Consider the following 19,247-nt stretch of genomic DNA (forward strand, 5'->3'; position numbering starts at 1 on the left):
CATCATGTCCTTAGTGAAAAGAGGACATTTTGGAAGCAATATGGCCTGGTTAATAGCGACTATTGCAAATTTCAAAGAGATAATACAAGACAAATTCCATTACCACAGCCCCTTGAAAAAATTGGGCCTGTCTGAAGTCACATTTTAGTATTATTTGTTTTAATCTTGTCAGAAAACTAGGGTTGGCAATAAATGCACGGAATGGTCTGACTCACTTGAGACAGCTACAACAGCTGTATGGAACAGTGGTCTCATTCCAACAGACGAGAAAGGCCAGTTTAACTCTGTTCTGGCCCATGTATTTACAGTGCTACTGACATGCTGAAGAGGCCAGTAAGTTAACTGCAATGAATTCACAGTTTGATTGTAATTAGTAAAGAACTGTTGAGCATAGACCTTTTTATTTTTTCTTTTTAGCATCTTATTTCTTCCTCCTCAAGCATGTCAGAAACACTAGGCTTCCTACCAACCAACCACGAGGCCCATTAATACATATTATATGCTGAGCATTTTAAGTACTGGAAAATCTACTTTCATCAGCAAGTTTAGCATTTAAGACTGTTCCATTAGCCAAGCATTTCAGCCTTTAACACCAATTAACATATATGACATTTTTGACAGAGGGAAAGATTAGATGAATGTTTGGAATAGAGATTAAAATTACCTGCCTAGTTTTCTGATAAGATAAGCAGCGCAAAAGTTCTTTTCCTTTTGTGGACAGCAATCTACCTCCTGTTCAAGTAACAGTCTCAGATCAATACAGTCAATTATGTTGTGCTAGTCAGAGAGTCCCAAAATGTACCAAGTTTGACATATGATAGTTGAGTAATAAATTTTAAAAAGACTTTAGTATGATAAATTTAGAAAATAATCCAAATATCAGAATTTAAGTTTAGCATGCTCCCACGTCTGAATGTCTGATGTAAAAAGATACCCTTTACAACTATAAGATTTAGTCATTAACTTGGAAGACAATATTTGTCTCTCCTTTGAGACTACAACATAACTAGCACTTCCAATTATTACAGTAAAGAGCCTCGTGAATGAAGAGCTGTGTAAATGAAAAACATAGTTAATGCCTTAGTCGCTGCGCAAATGTGACTTCAGTTCATGCCTAGTGCACATCTAATCTATCTGAGCTGCCTCACAGACAAAACCTTTCCATTTTAATTAATTAATGACGACGCGCTGCGAACATCTGGCGCTGTCCATCCAATAGCAGTAGAAACTTGTGCTGAGGATTCTCCCATCTGTACACAGTGGGGAAGAAGACAATAGAAGGCATTAGTAATCCATAGTACTGTACAACCACACTATTTAAAGGGACTGAATGCTAGCTGGACTGGGAGGAGAGGTGAAGAAAATGAACTTTCAGTGGACCATTGAACACACCATTGTGGGAACTAATTTGGTTCAGTGTATTTAACCTACATGAGCTATATTAATACGAGCTGTGGAAATATATTCCCGTTGAAGATCTTTTCCTCAACTATGCATTTTTTAAACTACTGTAAAATTAAACAAATAAAATAAAAAAGAATGAGGAGACTGAAGTATCTCCTCTCCCAAATCACATTCCTGGGGCATGGGAATCAGCCTGTACAACAGTCAGAACTCTTACTAGGTCTTCTGGCTACTTAAGACAAGTTTTGGGACTGAGATTGAACAGGGCTAATATTTGCAGAAGTAGCTCCTGATATGGATTGCCTCACTTTTTGAGTGCATAACTTGAGACAGCTTAGATCCGATTTTCAAAAGGCACAAAGAAGAACTCATGACTTTAGCTACAGTCATTGGGAGCAACAGATGCTTAGCAACTTTGTAAAATCAGGCCCAAGGGGTCACAAATTAGAAACTTGAATCCAAAACTCGAAGCAGCCAAAACTCAGATGACCGCTTTTGAAAATTTTGGCCTAGGTTTTTAAACAAATAATTGAGCTATCAAAGAGAGACTTTCTGCTTAAATCTCAATGGAAAGTCAGAGTAACAATACTAAGCATTTTTGCATCTTACAGGTTTTAAGGAATCATGAAGTCAAGCTTTAAAGCTGCACGGAGATGTAGGCATGTTGTTAACACACTAAATGCTACCAGTCTCTTTTCAAAGACCTTACAGCTATTATTTTTTGCTCCCTTTACACAGTAAAAGGCAGATATTTATTTGCTCACCTCTTTTTAAAATGTTTCATATCTCAAGGGATCAGTGGATATTTCAACTGCACAAAGTGCAAATGAACTTCACCTTGCCCTAGCTGAGTTGACTTGATGACCTGCTAGGTCTTCTCTGTCTCTAAATGATAAACTATTTAAATCTATCTACAAGTTAGTAGGACTTAAGAACAACTGAAACGCTAGAACTAGACGAAGGCTGTGTAATGGTTATCCACTGTGAGGTTTGTGACAGCTACAAAAATTGTGACGTGAGACCATCAGCTTTGCGGCCTGCTGTGTATGTCAAGCAAGTCCACAGCATATTCCTTACAGTTGGATTGAAACCTGAAAGTAAAATGAGGTCACTAGAAGAACCCAGGCCATGCTGGTGCTATCTGCCAACTTCGGATCCCCCAAAAACATGTTTCAGCAAAAAAAAGCTGCATACAAAAAAAGTCTTTCAAGCTCTGTTTAAAAGTCTCCGATTACATCTGGACAAAAGCTGACTTACAGAGCTCTCCAATTTCCACCCATTGCCAAAAATCAGCGATTTGGAAAATGTTAAAGCAAACCATTTTGCACCAGAATAGCCTTATATGCTAAAGCTCGCATGCGCACGGGCTGGGAGGATCGGCTTCCTTTTGGCCAGGCCCATTGAAAGGTCACTTCTGCAATTGTTCTGTTGAAGACAGCAATAATGTTATCAAGACAGAGCAAGCAGCAGATGGCTGATGTGCGGTCACATTTCATAGTGTCATTTCCAATCACATAACAGGGTGTCAAGGGAGTTACATGGCATAGTCCAGTGTGCATTCAGTCAGAGCAAGTTAAAGTCAGCACTTACGTTTCAGAGATGAGATTTAAGTTTCATTAGCCCAAGAAAAAAAACCTGAAGTTTCATTTAAGTGCCTGAACACTGTTACTCATAACATCAGTACGAATTCAAAGTAGAGCGAACAGTATTTCAGAATAGGGAGGCAGGAAAGATTTTAATGAAGATCAAATTAGACCATACACCACAAATAATGCATTTTGTGAAATATTTTTTCCGTGGGCTAATTAAAAACAAAAAAGGTACACTATCGGAGTGTAAAACTGTTCCCAGTGCACCTACCTAACCACTGCACAAAAGACTTCACCATTGACATGATACTCTTGATATCCCAGACGTAGGAGTACATGTCATAAAGGATCGTCCTGTTGGCACAGTTGGAGAGGCGAGTGAACATTCCCATGACCAATCCACACATCTCTTCAAACTTGGCTGCTCGGGAGCGCCATTCTTCAATCTATTGAGGGAGACAAAAGATCCACAAGATCAAAAATACTCTTCTAGAGACTAGATGTCTCAAACAAAAAAACTGCACTATGCTGTACTTTTTTTTTTTTTTTTTTAAAGTTGTACAGGTTCTTTCATCACAGTTCTGACCCACAACCATTGTTCAATACCCTTTCACTACTTCTGCTACATTAGGGAAGGCCAAATTGTGCTTCTCTGGCCAAATGCCAGCAATCTTTGCATGCCCTTACAGCCCTTGCACAAAGCATGCCTTTGGGCTAGATGATCTACTCTAAGTTCTTTTAAAAATAATGACATGCAGCTCCTGGGCTTCTAGGAAGTTGCCAGGGACACAATCTCCCTGTATTATAGGACATGTGTAATGCACCTCAGAATTATGATTTAAGGAAAGAAAAACAAGACTTAGTCACACTCACTTTTTCAGAGTCCTTTCCTTTACAATTAACGCTGACAACACTGCTGTTTGCTCTGAGCCACTGGAACTCTCTCAGCATCTGGGCACCTTTGGGCCCATGTTCATAAGGAAGGTAGAACAAGTCAGCAAGTAACTGCAGATCCTCTAGAGTCACTGGTTCTACTGTGTAGAGAGGCTTCTCATTTGGCCCAGGCACAAATTGTTCCTTATTCATTTGCTCATCAGTCTGCATAGGGGCAATGTCACTGCCACAGTCTTCCTGCATAGACATCTCCGGGGACTTAGATTCAGCTATGCTCTCTTTATCAGTATCCATTGGTTTTAGCTCCTCAGACATTTTAGCTTCAGCAATATCGGTCAGTATTTGATTAACATTCTTGTCTGTGTCCTCTAGTTTTTCCACGACCATGTCCATTGGTTCCTCCTCAGACTGCTTCTTTTCTTCCTCCTTGACTAGTGCTGGTGGCTCATCGGACAGTGCTGCCCCCTGACTCATGATGGGCTCTTGGTAAACAGTAGTAACCACAGTTGTTACATTTACAGAGGATGGCGCAACCAGAGGCACCACATCAACTACGCTGGTTTTAGCACCGCTGTGGGCCACTTGCCTACCTGAGAATAGAACAAACAAGTTTAAAGTCTGCAATCCCTACCAACACCAAATCAACCTTTCTGAATAATATGCATGATCAGTTGTCAAGGTACATAAAACGATCATTAGTGACTCCCTTACAGTGCTACTAAGAATATAAATTTGTCAAAGTATAAAGCCTGTTCAAGAGATCTTCTATGACAGACATCTGAATTGGAGATTTTCCCCATTCCATATATGATTGGTGGCACAAATGGGACAGAAGCAGCTTTCTAAATAGACTAGTTAATATTTATGCACTTACAGCACCATTTGTAACTAAAGTGAGAATAAAAAGGTTATCAATTAAAGCAACATTAATTCTCTGACTGCATGGCCCTGTAGAACCATATTGAGATTGGGTGCCCTGCCATGAGGTTACAGAACTCTACTCCTAGAGCCCAGGGTAATACAGTCCACCCTCAACTGTCCCTCAGTTTCTTCAAATCCAGGCATAGCCGTAAAAATCACTGACGAGAGGAGAGTGCCTCCACATCAGGTAGCACTTCTGATCCTGAGGGTTCAGGCAGAGTAGGTCTTTTGAGGGGACAGGGAGAAGAGGCAATGGATAGAGACCTTCGCCTCATCACCACTCCCTGCCAAAGCCAGTTAGATTAAATCCTTGATAAGACTTGAACCATGGAGCTGTCCAAAGGGACAACTGAATCACTCAAGACATTGTTGTCCGTCACCCACTGGTGCATAGTGGGATCCCTGATTCTCTCAGAAATGACAACTATAAAGCCAAGCTCTGATCTGGCAGGAACAATGGGCCCCACAGATCCATGGTTTCTACCTCAGAATTTGGCTCCTACTGCAGAGAGGACTCATCCATATTGTGCTGAGGGGACACCATTCCTGAAAATGAGCATCAGAGGAATCAATCCAACAGCTTCCACGGGACATTGTTATTGGTTTTAAGTCGTCTCACATCCCCTTCATGGGAGACCCCATCTTTCCCAGGCCCCCAGTATCTATGGAAGTGCACTGCATTGGGGCCAGTCAGATATGACAGTATGACCTCTGTTGATCCTCTTTTCTAGACAGAATGGCCTCTTGGAACTTCTGGGACCATAAGAGATGCTTTCCTCAGCTCAGTCAGGACCTCTTTAATAAAAATGGTTTAACAGCTCCTGAACAAAAAAGTTTGATAATACTTCCATTTCTGCTTAACGACTCATGGAAATATTTTTGGTTTTGTAAAACTATTTTCTTTAGCCCCAAACCTAAACCTTTATACCCATTTGACAGTGTTCCTACTGTGCCCGGAGGAAAACCAAGCGAATGCAACTCACTGCTATATTGGTGAGGTACCCCAAACTCCTGCAGCCACTCTGTTAAGGCCAGCTTCAGAGCCATTTGAGGGCTATACAGGACATCAGTTTCAATATCTTCATCACTCCCTTCATTTTCCAATTTAATCTGAATTGATACTGTACTGTCTTCAGTGTCAGCTAAAGGAAAAAATTGAGAAAACAGCACATAAGTTAGTATGCAAGATTCCAAATCAGATTTTTTTTTTAAACTCTCAATAAGAGTGCTAGCCCAGGAAACCCAAGCTTTGCCAGACACAGCCTCATTTTGCAAAAACAGAACCGACTGCTGCATCAAAAATGTGTAAAATGGAGCAAACTGCAGCCTCCCTCAGCTTCAACATGGAAGTACAGCAACAAAGACTACAAATCCAATCATACAATGTTCGTTCTTGATCTGAGTGGAGGCCTCTTAGATCAAAAAGGAGCAGAATATATGGGAACTGTGAGCTTGGCACCTGGAAGCACTGATTAGAGTAAGAGTACAACACCATGATTTGCCACTAAAGCCATTTCTACAAGACCTATAACAAGTTGGTCCAGTTGTCTTTCCCTTGTCCCAACTCAATGGACAATGAACTATTAAACCATAAAAATCTACTTACTCATCACCACATCTTTCCTCACTCCATTCATGTTGGATTTGTACCAAGTTGCAAGTGTATGAATAGCAACATAATTGGCTTCAAATTCACAGTTTGGATTGGTCAGGACTCCCTTCAGTCGAGGGATGAGTTCAGTTGATCGACCTTTATATGGCCCAAGAAACAGCCTCTTCTGATCATAATCGTTAGCATGAATGTTATCCCAGATGACTGGAGCTCTCCTGATGATCTTAGAAACTTCTTCAATAGATTCTACTGGAATGTCTTTAGATACAACTTTAGGACCTAGATGTACAATTGGATAATTAGAGGACTTTACATATAGTTAAGAAGCACTCATACATGAAAGCAACAAAGTAATTTCACAGGTGCAATAAAATCATTTACTAAAAGCCTGAGTTCATTTAAGGCTACTAATCAACTCAAAGATCATGATTCCTACCTGTCCACAACACCTCAATGCCAGGTAACAGCTTCTCTCCTACAGTCCGTAAATAAGGGGATTGGGCAACGTTTGGATAGCAGAAAGTTCCACAATATTCTAGAGAGGGGGAAAAAGAAAAATACATCCTAGTAGTAATGACAATCATTAGAAAGAAATGTACTGTGAAAACAGACATGACAGTCTTGGAATAATGGAGTTTTACTAGGCATTTTTAATAGCCCAGTGGTACAGGTGGATAGGGGACAAGGTTCATCTTCAAATTAGGCAGTACAGAAAGTAGTTTAAGATGCAGCGGGTGAGAATACCTTTTATTGAGCCAACTTCTGTTGATGAGAGAGACAAGCTTTCAAGCTACACAGAAGTTGATCCAATAAAAGGTATTATCTCACCCACCTTTTCTCTCTAGTAACCTGGGACCAACACGGCTCAACACTACTGCATGCAGTAATCTGACTGGTCATTCCCGTAAGACCCGTTAGGAAGCAATTCCTACTAGTAGTATTCACCTTCCTCTCCAACATATAAGGCAACATGAAAATAAGTACATGAACATCCAGTTAATGCACAAGATGGTATCTTGGCCACAAAAAGGATCATCAATCACCTCATCTCATATGTGGCTACACATACTGAGAGGGGCACATGAATCAGAAGTCAAGTCCCTTCTGTCTCTAGTTTGGTAGGGTTAGACAACTTGTAGAAACAAGAGAAACCAGGACTTCAGAATTCCTGCCATCTCAGTATATTTTAAATTAGTCTCTGGATCAATTCTAAATGTCAAGCAATGAGGCTCTCAATTGCTCCCTTACAGGGATTATTCCACAGCCTAAAATTTCAGACAGTTTTCCATCTTAAGCACAGAATGTGTTTATACTCCACAGCACTCAAACCCCACCCCCCAAAATTTGAATGAGATATATTAAATGCCTCATGAAGATACAGCAATCTCTCCCCAGTTAAAGACTGCAGACAGCTTCCATTATATAGCCTATTTTTGCCCTCTTTTAATGCTGGCCTGAAAAGTGGTTTGGCCTGAAAATTCCCACATTCCTAAGGCAAAGAAGGCTGTACACATCTGAAGGTTTGTTAAACTGTTTTCAAAATTACAGGTCACAAGAATTTCCCTATTTGCTACTCTGATTTATCTAACGTTGGTCTCCCTCTTGCTCAAAAACGGCTTATTGTCCCTTCAAGTTTTACATATAGGTATACAGGTACATTGATGGATGCCATGTAAGAACAGTGTTGTAGCTGTGTCGATTCCACAAGTTGATTCCCCCAACACCACTGAAGGATGCTCTATAAATGGAATTTTTAAAACTTCTTTATTAAAGTTTCAAAGACAATCAGAAAGGAATCCTACAAAAAGTGGAAACATGGAGAAAATTGCTAAGGAGGAGTATAAAAGAATAGTACAAGCATGTAGGGACAAGGAAAGACTAGGCACAAAATGAGTCACACCAAGCAAGAAACATAAAAGGCAAGAAGAGCAGGTTCTTTAAATACATCAGGAGCAAGAGAAAGATTAAGGAAAGTGTAGGTCCCTCTACTTAGAGGGGAAGGAGAGTTAATAACTGATGTCATCAAGGCTGAGGTGTTTAATGCCTATTATGCTTCAGTCTTCACTAAACAGATAAATTGTGACCAGATACTTAACACAAGTAATAATAATGGGAAAGAACACAAACCCAAAATAGGGAAAGAACAGGTTAAAGAAATTTAGATAAGTCAGATATATTCAAGTCAGCAGGGCCTGATGAAATTAACCTTGGGATACTTAAGGAACTGAAGCAATCTCAGCACCATTAGCAAACTCATGGAGGATAGGTGAAGCCTCAGAAGACTGGAGAAGGGCAAACATTGTCCCCTTTTTCAGGACAGGTACTGTTAGCCTAACTTTGATACCTGGAATGACACAAATTGATTGTTTAATAATTTACTAGTAAGCACGTAGAGGATAAAGGGGTTATAAAGAATAATCAGCATGGATTTGTCAAAAACAAACCATGGCAAACCAACCCATTTCCTTCTGACAGGGTTACTGGCCTAGTGGATAGGGGGGAAAAAAACCAGTAGACAGGGTACATCTTGATTTTAGTAAGGCTTTTGATACAGTCCTACATGACGTTCTCATGAACAAACTAGGAAAATGTGGACTAGATGAAATTACTATAAGGTGGGGGCACAGCAACTTGAAAAACCATACTTGCTGTCAAACTGGGAGGGCATATCTAGTGGGTTCTTGCAGGGTCAGACCTGGGTCCAGTATTATTTAATATTTTCATTAAATGACTTGAATAATGGGGTGCAGAATTATAAAATCTGCAGACTACACCAAGCTTGGAGGAGTTGCTAGCACTTCGGAGGATAGGATTAGAATTCAAAATGACCACAACAAATTGGAGAATTGGTCTGAATTTAACAAGATGAAAATACAATAAAAAAAAGTTTCACTTAGGAAGGAAAAATCAAATACACAACTACAAAATGGGGGAATAACTGGCTAGGTGGCAGTACTGCTGAAATGGAACTGGGGGGGGTCTAGTGGATCACAAATTGAGTATGAGTCAACAATGTGATGCAGTGGCAAAAAGGCTAATAGTCGGAGACGTATTAACATGAGTGTCATATGGAAGACATGGTGAGTAGCTATCCCACTCTACTCAGCACTGATGAGGTTTCAGCTACAATACTGCTGCACAAAATTGGACACAAACTTTAGGAAAGATGTGAACAAACTGGAGAGAGTCCAGAGGAGTGCAACAAAAGTGATAAAAGGATTAGAAAACCTGACCTATGAGCAAAGGTTAAAAAACTGGGCATGTTTAGACTTGAGAAAAGAAGACTGAGGAGAGGGACCTGAAAACAAACAAACAGTCTTCAACTACACCTCTACCCCAATATAATGCAGTCCTATATATCCAAATTCGTGTTACCGCAAGCGGTTCCTCTGCACCCGCATTACTTGCTGCGTCCCTCCCCGGGCCCCCCCACCCCAGCTCACCTCCGCTCTGCCTCCGCCTCCTCCCACGAGCGCACCACAGCTCCACTTCTCCTCCCTCCCAGGCTTGCCGCGCCAAACAGCTGATTGGCACAGCAAGCCTAGGAGGGAGGGAGGGAGGAGAGAGAAGCGGAGCTGAGCGGTGTGCTCGTGGGAGGAGGCGGAGGCAGAGCGAGAGCGGAGGTGAGCTGGGGCAGAGGAACTGCTCCCCGCCGCAACTCACCTTCACTGCGCCTCCTCCCACGAGCACACCGCTCAGCTCCGCTTCTCCTCCCTCCCTCCCAGGCTTGCCGCGCGACAAGCCTGGGAGGGAGGGGGGGAGAAGCGGAGCTGTGGCGTGCTCGTGGGAGGAGGCAGAAACGGAGGTGAGCTGGGGCGGAGGGGGGGGGGCCTGAGGAGGGCCGCAGCAAGTAACGGGGGGCGCAGAGGAACCTCTCCCCACTCCAGCTCATCTCCGCCTCCTCCCCCTGAGCGCGCTGCCACTGCTCCGCTTCTCCCCGCCGAACAGCTGATTGGTGCGGCAAGCCTGGAAGGGAGGGAGAAGCGGAGCAGCAGTAGCGCGCTCAGGGAGGAGGCAGAGCGGAGGTGAGCTGGGACAGGGAGTGGTTCCTCTCCTTACCCCGATGTAACACGGTCTCACCTATAACACGGGAGCTGAAAAATCTCACCGAGGACCACGTTATATCGGGGTAGAGGTGTATGTAAAGGGCTGTTACAAAGACGACAGGGATCCATTCTTCTCCATGTCCACTGAAAGTAGGACAAGAAGTAAGGAGCTTAATCTGTAGCAAGGGAGATTTAGGCTAGATATTAGGCAAACTTTGTAACTAGAAGGGTAGTTAAGCTCTGGAATAGGCTTCCAGGGAAGGTTGTGGAATCCCCATCACTGGAGATTTTTATGAACAAATTGGACAAAGCTGTCATAGAAGGTCTAGGTTTATTTGGTCTGGCTTCAGCTAGAATTGATGACCTCTTTAGGTGCCTTCCAGCACTTCCTTTCTATGATAGTATGGAAAGCCCAATGGCAAACAGATACTTGGTTTAGTTTTACATCCCCTGGAGAATGACTGTAAAACATGAGAGCCACACCATTAAGTGACAGCTTTTTAAAAATATGAAATTTGATGGGGAGCCAGTAGAGGCTGTTAAAATGGATGTTGCGTTCAAACTAGTTATGTTTAAGAGCATAGATTGCTGCCACAAATAAATGATACATTCTGGATAAATTATGAATAGTCAAGTCTAAACCTGAAAATGTTTAGTCTTTTCTTAGAAGTGTCAAGTTGCTATTCTAGAGAAAGCAGTGTGCGGTTTAAGTACAAACAGGCAGCATAATCTAAAATATTTACGTTTTATAAATACACACAGGGGAACGTCAACTACTGGTCAAATGGTACAATGGCACAAAGTTTAGAGGAACCATTTCTCAACTTAGTCATTGCTTACTGGAACTGCTAATTCTAGCTCACACACAAGGAAAGGCTATTCTAGAATATCTAATTATATTACATCCTTCCTGTACCACTGTTGGTGCACAAGGCAGACACTAGTCTCTTCCATTCCTCTCTGTCATTTGCTGCTGCTTCCATCTGCTCTATGGTGTTGAGGTCAACTGCTCTACCCTCCCTACTAAGGGTTCTTAAAGTTTCTCTTGGGCACTCATTTCCTCTCACCAGTAGGTTTCCACTTGATGACTTCATGTGGGAGTCTGAGTGTTGGCATCCATAACACATACCCCAATTACGTCCAGTGCTTTTTTCTGATTCTAGTGGACATGAGCTGTCACTCAGTTGCAAAATATCGGCCAAGTCTAGATCTTCTAGGCATTTGCTCTCAACCAATACTTTATCAGGGTTTGTATTGCTAATACACTTCATTATCCATTCTATGGTAATATTTTAAACAGCAGGTCTGCATTTTATCTCTGTTTCACACCAGTGTCCATTGTGAACCACTCATCTGGATGTTCACCATTAAAGAGCACTTCACATCTCTATACACGGCCTTAATGACATTGACAACTCTAGGTGGGATTCCATAGGCCAGAATGTATGACTGACTTTCAAAAGGCATTTGGCAGCTGCACAATGAAACTGACGATGAGAACATGCCATTCTATACATTCTACGATGGTCCTTAGTGTGAATATCAGATCTACACAGGATCCCTTGGGCCTGAATCCAGATTGTTGTTCTCTAAGCTTGCATCTACTGCCTCTTTTGTCCTGAGTAGTATCGCACTGCCGAAGACTTACACTATTCTGTGTTGTTCTCCAGTTGTTACAGTCAGTGAGATCACTCTTCTTGGGTGTTCTGACAAAGATTCCATGTTTCCACTGGCCAGAAAGAGTCTCTTTTTAAAGACTTCATTAAACAGTTCTGCAAGTTTCATTAGGGTGGTGGTATCAAGAGCTTTTAGCATTGCTGCTGCAATTTGATAATCTCCCACTACTTTGTTATTTTTCCAGTTTCTTGACTGCAGCCTATACTTCTAGTTGGACTGTCATCTCTATTGGATTGATGTTAACGGCAAGTTGATCAGATTCACGCATTTAATATATCGGATGCGGAGGTAAGGCTGCATCCGTTGAAGCCTTCTTTGAAATGCTCCAGCCCTCTATTTTTCTGCTCTGCCTCAGTTGTAAACATTTTTCCACCGTTGCTTTTTATTGATACATTTTGAGTTTTCCACACACGATTTTAGACATTTAGTGAACAGCTGTATGGTTTCCTATGAGGTCTTCAACATATCTCCATCTATCTTTCCTTGTGTTGCTTTTCACTTCCTTGTACTCCTTTGAATGCTTTCCTTTCCTCAGGGAGTCTCTTGGCTTACGCAAGTCTTGTTTTGTCTATGCTGATAGACAACTATCTGCTGCAGCTTGACTCTCATGGTCTGACTGCTGCCCACTTTTCTTTAAGTCCAATCTGTGTCTTACCTTCCTCTGCTTTGGCAGCACCTCAAACCTGTTCCATAGTTCAAGATGGAATTACTCACAGCACTCTTGTTTTCAATGTTAAAGTTGAACGTTCTCAGTTTTAATTTCAGTTTAGCAATGAAAAGACTGTGGTCTTTGCTGACATCTGCTGCTCAATATGCCCTTGGACAGAAGACCTGAATCCTGAGCTAATGTAGAAGTGGTAGATCTGGTTTTTGTTTGTTTGTTTTGTCAACATGGAATTCGTCAGATTCTTTTGGGGTATTTTTGTGACGAAACAGAGTATTAGGATAAATTAGCCTACCAATTTATCCTAACTGTGAGCTCAACTGTAAAGTTTATAAAAGGTTACAATAACCTGTAACAAATGTTAATGGGAAAGAGGTATGAAATGGAGACAGAAAGACTGAATTAGTCCACACAAAGGAGCCTACTGATAGAACTCAAGACTGTGTTTGCCCCAGGCCCCGCAGGGCCCCCCCCGAGTGTTTTTCGGGGCCCCTGGAGTGGGGTCCTTCACTCGCTCCAGGTGCCCAAGAAAACTCTCATGGGGCCCGGGCCCCCGGAGCTTCTTCCGCTCCGGGTCTTCGGCGACAATTCGGCGGCGGGGGGTCCTTCCGCTCCGGGACCTGCCACCGAAAAGCCGGGTCTTCAGCGGCAATTCGGCGGTGGGGGTCCCCCACCGCCAAAGACCCCAGGCCCCCTGAATCCTCTGGGTGGCCCTGTTTACAGCCCAATATAAAAAATACCATTGCTGACAGTGTCAAGTCAAATGCTGACGCAAGATACAAAACAGCTAAAAATGAGAAATTTGGGAAAGTCCCATTCATCCTATACCTTGACCATGCTGTGGAGAGTTCCAAAACATGATTTGGATTCCTTCATACAAGCTAAACTAGAAAAAAGTTTGTTTTGTCTCATTCCTAGTTGAACCTTCTTGTATCTTGCAACATAATTTTTCCGACTACTTCATGTTTACACCCTTCAAATAGACTTATATCCCCCTTAGTCATCATATGCCCCAAGCCACACACATTTAGTTTCTTTACGCTTTCCTTAAATGTCAATTCTTCCAGATTGCTCCAAGATGTTTAGTGACTGCTCTAGGGAAAGCCTTCATTGACCTGGGTGCAGTAAAATAGAAGGCTCATTAATTTCAAAGCTATCACAAAGTAAAATTAGTCCTAATGTTTTACCTGTAGGACAGAATAGGAATGTGTCTGGTTCTCCTAAATACTGATATATTTCATTAGTAATGGAGACCTGGGCATGAGCAAAGGAGCTAAAGACTTCTTTGTCTGCTGCACACATGTTGTGATCGATATCATCAAACAGCAGTGCAAAGGATCTGCAGCCAAACTGGGAAACCTAGAGCAGAAGGGGAAAGAAGTGAAGAGAAATGTTTAGAAAATTAAGAAAACAAACAGTAAAAAGTTCTAAAAGCTAACTTGCCTTTAACAGGATCAGCCAACATTCCTTCCCTCCCCCCAGCCCAAAAAAAAAAAAAAATAGCCCACAAAATAAGTATGAGTCAATTTCTGTTTGAGGAATCACTGGTTTTCAGTTTGTAATTTGTAATCTAAAAATACACTTGAAATTCCCAAGTATATGTCAACCTTTAAATCAAATCCACAGTACCCTGCATAAAGTGCACAGCATTGCAAGATGAGTGACGAATGTTGGAGTGCTTCCATTACCATAGTGTGCCTTGCAAATTCAAAACTCTTTCCAATAAAGGAAGGACTAGAGGAATGGGGGAGGGAAGGAAGAGGAATGCCTTGGCAGTTATCGCCAATACATGACTCTGACCCACCATTATGTTTTTCTCAAGGATATCACTGGAGACTGGCAGTCTGTTCCAATTTCCCAATCCAAGTCTTATCTCATAGGAGAAGCAGACAACTAGGAAAGACCAAATTCAGCAACAGACCTCAGGTGAAGTGGAGCAGAACATCACAGGAACTTAGAAGGTATGTGCACATTTTAGGTCTTCCCCATTGAAATTTTTCTTGGAGGAATACCATCCTTCCCTTTGGATAGGAGTCTTAGTTTGAGGTTTTTAAAAAAGGATTTTAGGACCAAAATTCCCAAACAACAGTTAGTAAGAATTGTTATTCCTGATCAGATCACTGCCAGCATCCTGCCTCTAAGGAAGTTCCCATAGTGCACTGGCCAACTGTACAAAATCTAACATGGGAGAAAAAGTCCTTCCTGATGCTTGCAGTAGTTTCAATCCCAAAGCCTCATTGTTCATTTTATGAGAAACTCTGAATATTATTAGACATAGTATTATACAGACATTGGCACTTATGTTCAATACGTAAAAGCAAAATTGGTCAAAAAATGCCACCAAGTGTACAGCAGACACATGAGTTACTGAGTTATTTTGGAAGTTCCAAACATTCTTAAATCACATGGGCTGAGAGTTTCAACAAGACCTACCTGGTCCAGCTTGCGTTTCAATGTGGACACTTCTTTTGGATTTGAGAAAGTGATATCAAGTCCAGGCGAGATGGCATAGATGAATTCTATCTCATATTCTTGGGCAGCCGAGATTAGGGTCATGAGTTGCTCTAAGAGTTAAATCCAAGTATTTCAGAAGGATTCATCAATAAGAAAGCTAAGATACCTCCTCATAAATATTAAGAAATACATTATAAAAAGCAAATTACTCCACTGCTAGAAGCCAAGAAAGGGTTTCAGGTAGCTTTAACAAATATTTTGAATGTTCTAAGTGCTTACTGCTGCATCAGTAATCTAAGCTGTATTGCAAATTGTGTAGAGAAACAACATTAAAAGGATGGTAACAAATACTTGTCTTGTAGTTTAAGCTTTATTTCACATTTATCATTATTTTTAGAAACCTTTTAAAAGAATGAGAATATGCCAGTTTGATCCTGTGTGGCAAACATGGGTGCATTTCACCTGTTTATATGGAATCAAACCTAAAAGCTCTGAAACGGTTACTCATTTCCATATGGGTCAAAAATATTAAAGAACTGATCCAATGTAGTAATCAATTTTTGCAAACAGGATTTGTTCAGTTGAACTCTTTGTCTGATGCTTTCAACTGCAATATTTGTATACTGCTGAGCTACAGGATGCATCAATAGTGGCTTTTAAAAACCTCTGAGTAGAAGTTATCCTAAAAAAGGCAAATTTCATTCTCCAAGCTGAGAGAAGCGGAAGTAAACAAATAATTTTTTTGGAACCTGTTATAACCCACAGTGTTATTGGTAACAGGTAAGAAAATTTGTTTTATAAATATAATTGTAATCTGCCAACATCCCTTTAACTTTATTCCTAAAACCATTCAAAGTAGCCCCTACAAGATTTAATTCTGATGTGGTTATCGTCTCTCTCCTTCACCCAAGGAAGAGACTCCTACAAATGCCCTGTTAGCCAACAAACCTCTGTGCTCTGACAGAATAGCTCTTTTCCACTGGTGACAAGAGCACCTTAAAACTCAGTAAGGGCCATCTCCTCTCCTCAATGAAGTCAGCAGCAAGACTCCTAGGTGCAGGCCCTAAGACTGTACAATTTTACTTATTTTCAGATTGTTAGGGCTGGCAACACTGGGGCACTACTGGACAAGAACACCGTAGTTATGCTAGCTAGGAAATCAGGGAAGAGAAAGAAGAGTAACCCCTTCTTGTGAAAACCACCAGCTACTAAATAAATCCCAAATGTCAAAACTTCTGTTTTTTACCTTAAAGTTCTGATTAAGCCAGAAGTTGAAGTTCCAGTCATGGCTCCCCTCACTAGTGTGTGTGCGCACTTGATCAACCAGAGACATTAGCAATGCTCATTCCATTTTAAAAAGGAAATATTTTCCCCTTCCTTACAATAAGGTCCCGATGACCAATACAGATAAGGAAAAAATTCAAAATGAACCCCTCTCACTGCCAGAAGAGGGAAAGTTGAAGGAGAGTGAATCCCACAATAAAACTAAAGCTAGTCTTAAACGGAGTTTTAGAGGTGAAATGCAAAGCTAAAATTAAAGTGAAGGAAAACCCAAACGTATTTTGCAAGCCCTATTAAGTAAGCTTGCAAGGGGCATTCAGTATATAAACCTTGACCTAATGCTTTCTGCATTGCCATTCACCTTTAAAACTGGATACAATGATTAAACATCCAAGCACATGTACCAGTGACTGATTTATTCAGCAACTACTTATGGAAAATACTGAGGGGAATAAAGGCAATTACCAGCTTCCTCCACAGAGTACATTTCTCGCCAGAACATCCTGTGCTTGTAGTCATCTTTTGGAGCATACAAGTAGGTATTCAGTCCCCATTTCTGAAGCCTGTAACGGGGGGAAAAGCCTCCATTAGTATTCTACAAGTGCAACAAAGCTGCATTTTATAAGATCTCATTCTCAAATGTATCCATTTGTCTTTGAGAACATTCACCGCTATACTACTAATTCAAATGGTATTGCAAGAGTTTGAGAGACTAGACAAATCCAGAACAGCCTGAGCAAGATTAGAAGGGAAATGTAATCAGCTAAAATACAAATAATACGTAAAATGCTGCTCTAAGTCAGGCCTGAGTATCCTTAATAGTCTACTAAGTGGAAGATGATAGTTTTACTGTTCTGGAGCACATTGCAAACCAAGGGGAAACGTGACTTGCCTTCTAAAAAGTTCTTTCCTCTGCTCCATAATCCATGGTCTTCCATAAAATCCTGTGGGAAACAAGATTAAAATTATCCAGTTATACATCAGACTGTATCTGTCTCATGAAACAAAGATTAAGAGAATATTTTCTCACTTCAAGGTCCCAGAAGCAAAGACAAGGTTTTCATCTCAAGGCCAAAAGACCAAAAACATCTAGACACTTGATCATGGCCTTGGATAAACCAAGAGACTACCTACACTTGACCAGAGCTCAGAGACCCACTTTTCTTCTTCTCCTCCTCCTCCCAAAAGATGTTTCTATTACATTCAGTTTAAAATGTAACAGAAATCTAGCAATCGGGGAAAAAAATCAAAATAGCATAAAAACATAACATACTAAAAAATCATAAAGGAAATACTAAAAGATCTATATTTTCAATTTAATTACACCCTCCATAATTTATGATCCATGCTGATAATTTTAGCCACTGAAGCAATTAATTTTCAGAATCCAAGCAGAAGTCCTCAGCAGATGCCCTTCACAAGTCAGGTCAGCACTACTACACTAGTAGCCCCAACAGCAATAACCCAATTATGCTATCATTCTAGAAGTCTGATGAGCAGCTTTAACTTTAATAGTGGAATATCGAACAGTTCTGAAAATAATTACCAGCGCAAGAGTGTTTCTTGATACAGACAGGTTATATTACCTAAATCTACACATATTATGCTCAAATATACGGGAGGTGGGGTTTGAGCAAATAGAGGGCCAGACTCAAATGGATACGTAAGATTTGTTCCCTTTTTTATTTTAACTAGGAAATGCTGGCACCTTATTACGCTGTGCCCAAGGATATAAAGTTTCAGCTTGTGAAAAATGGAGAGGCGCCTAAACAGACTATTTCAATGGAAATCCAGAAGTTTGATCTGCCTCAAACTTCAAATTTAATAAGTTCCTCCCAATCTACCCTCTATGAATGACACTTCATGAAAAGCAATGATCTCGACTAGCCTACCATTATTAAAGCAATTTCATTTAGTATTGAGCGCCAACAGATCCACACCTTTAATCACAAGTGGACACTCTTCATATTAGAAAGTCTCAGTTTGGCAGTCTGAGGGAGAGACCCAAGACTAAAAGAGTGAAATGTAAAAAGCTTTCGTTTTCATCCAACATAACTGCTCTGCTTGATGAATGATGCAACTGGCAAGGCAAAGCAAAAGCATGTACAAGCCCTTACATCACTAGCCTGAAGTTAAACAGTCCTATTTCCAGACCTGATCACCCACTATCACTATATTTGCACTTTCATTTTAAATAGAAAGATTAGACAGGCTTTGTTCATTAGACTAATGCTTGACTTTTTAAAACAAGGTACAATTTGAGAGTGTCCTATGTTAAAAAATGGACTCCAATTACCTATTAAAAGTGAACCCTGGGACTAAGTTTGAGGAGCTCTAAATAAGCTCAACTTTTAAAGGTTATTCTTAACAGAGCAATTTTTAGTTACTTTTAGTGCCACAAAGTGGTGAAGTTAGGTACTACCGCTCCCATTTGGTTGCAATTGTGAAGTGACAAATGGAGGACAGTGAAACAGCAGAGCAAATAAAGAGGCCCAGTGGTGTGCACAGAACAAACAAGGTAACAGACAAATTCTTCTCATTTACAGAAATGTAATAGAGTTGCATTGTCACTGGCAGGCTAATTTGGTCCTAAATTAGTAAAACAGACCTACCTAATCACAAAGGGACCTAATTAATGTGGTGCCTAGTCAATACTTGGCACTTCTATGTATGTAGAGCATTCTGAACATCGGAACACAATTTGA

At 40.9% G+C, this 19,247-nt stretch overlaps 1 protein-coding gene across 2 annotated transcripts in view; it reads right to left on the reverse strand.

Annotated features, from left to right (window-relative positions):
* OGA (O-GlcNAcase) overlaps positions 1–19,247 on the reverse strand; it is a 43,131-nt gene that overhangs the window by 18,739 nt on the left and 5,145 nt on the right. For both annotated transcript variants that reach the window (XM_024100493.3, XM_005289391.4), the window contains exons 2-10: positions 17,435–17,486; positions 17,008–17,105; positions 15,241–15,371; positions 13,995–14,166; positions 6,857–6,955; positions 6,415–6,699; positions 5,792–5,950; positions 3,867–4,477; positions 3,265–3,439 (exon numbers count right to left, since the gene is read on the reverse strand). In XM_024100493.3, the coding sequence (XP_023956261.1) occupies positions 3,265–3,439; positions 3,867–4,477; positions 5,792–5,950; positions 6,415–6,699; positions 6,857–6,955; positions 13,995–14,166; positions 15,241–15,371; positions 17,008–17,105; positions 17,435–17,463 (1,759 nt within the window). In that variant the 5' untranslated portion in view covers positions 17,464–17,486. The remainder of the gene's footprint in view (positions 1–3,264; positions 3,440–3,866; positions 4,478–5,791; positions 5,951–6,414; positions 6,700–6,856; positions 6,956–13,994; positions 14,167–15,240; positions 15,372–17,007; positions 17,106–17,434; positions 17,487–19,247) is intronic.

Source organism: Chrysemys picta, chromosome 7 (assembly GCF_011386835.1).
Source record: "Chrysemys picta bellii isolate R12L10 chromosome 7, ASM1138683v2, whole genome shotgun sequence".
Taxonomy (NCBI): Eukaryota; Metazoa; Chordata; order Testudines; family Emydidae; genus Chrysemys; species Chrysemys picta.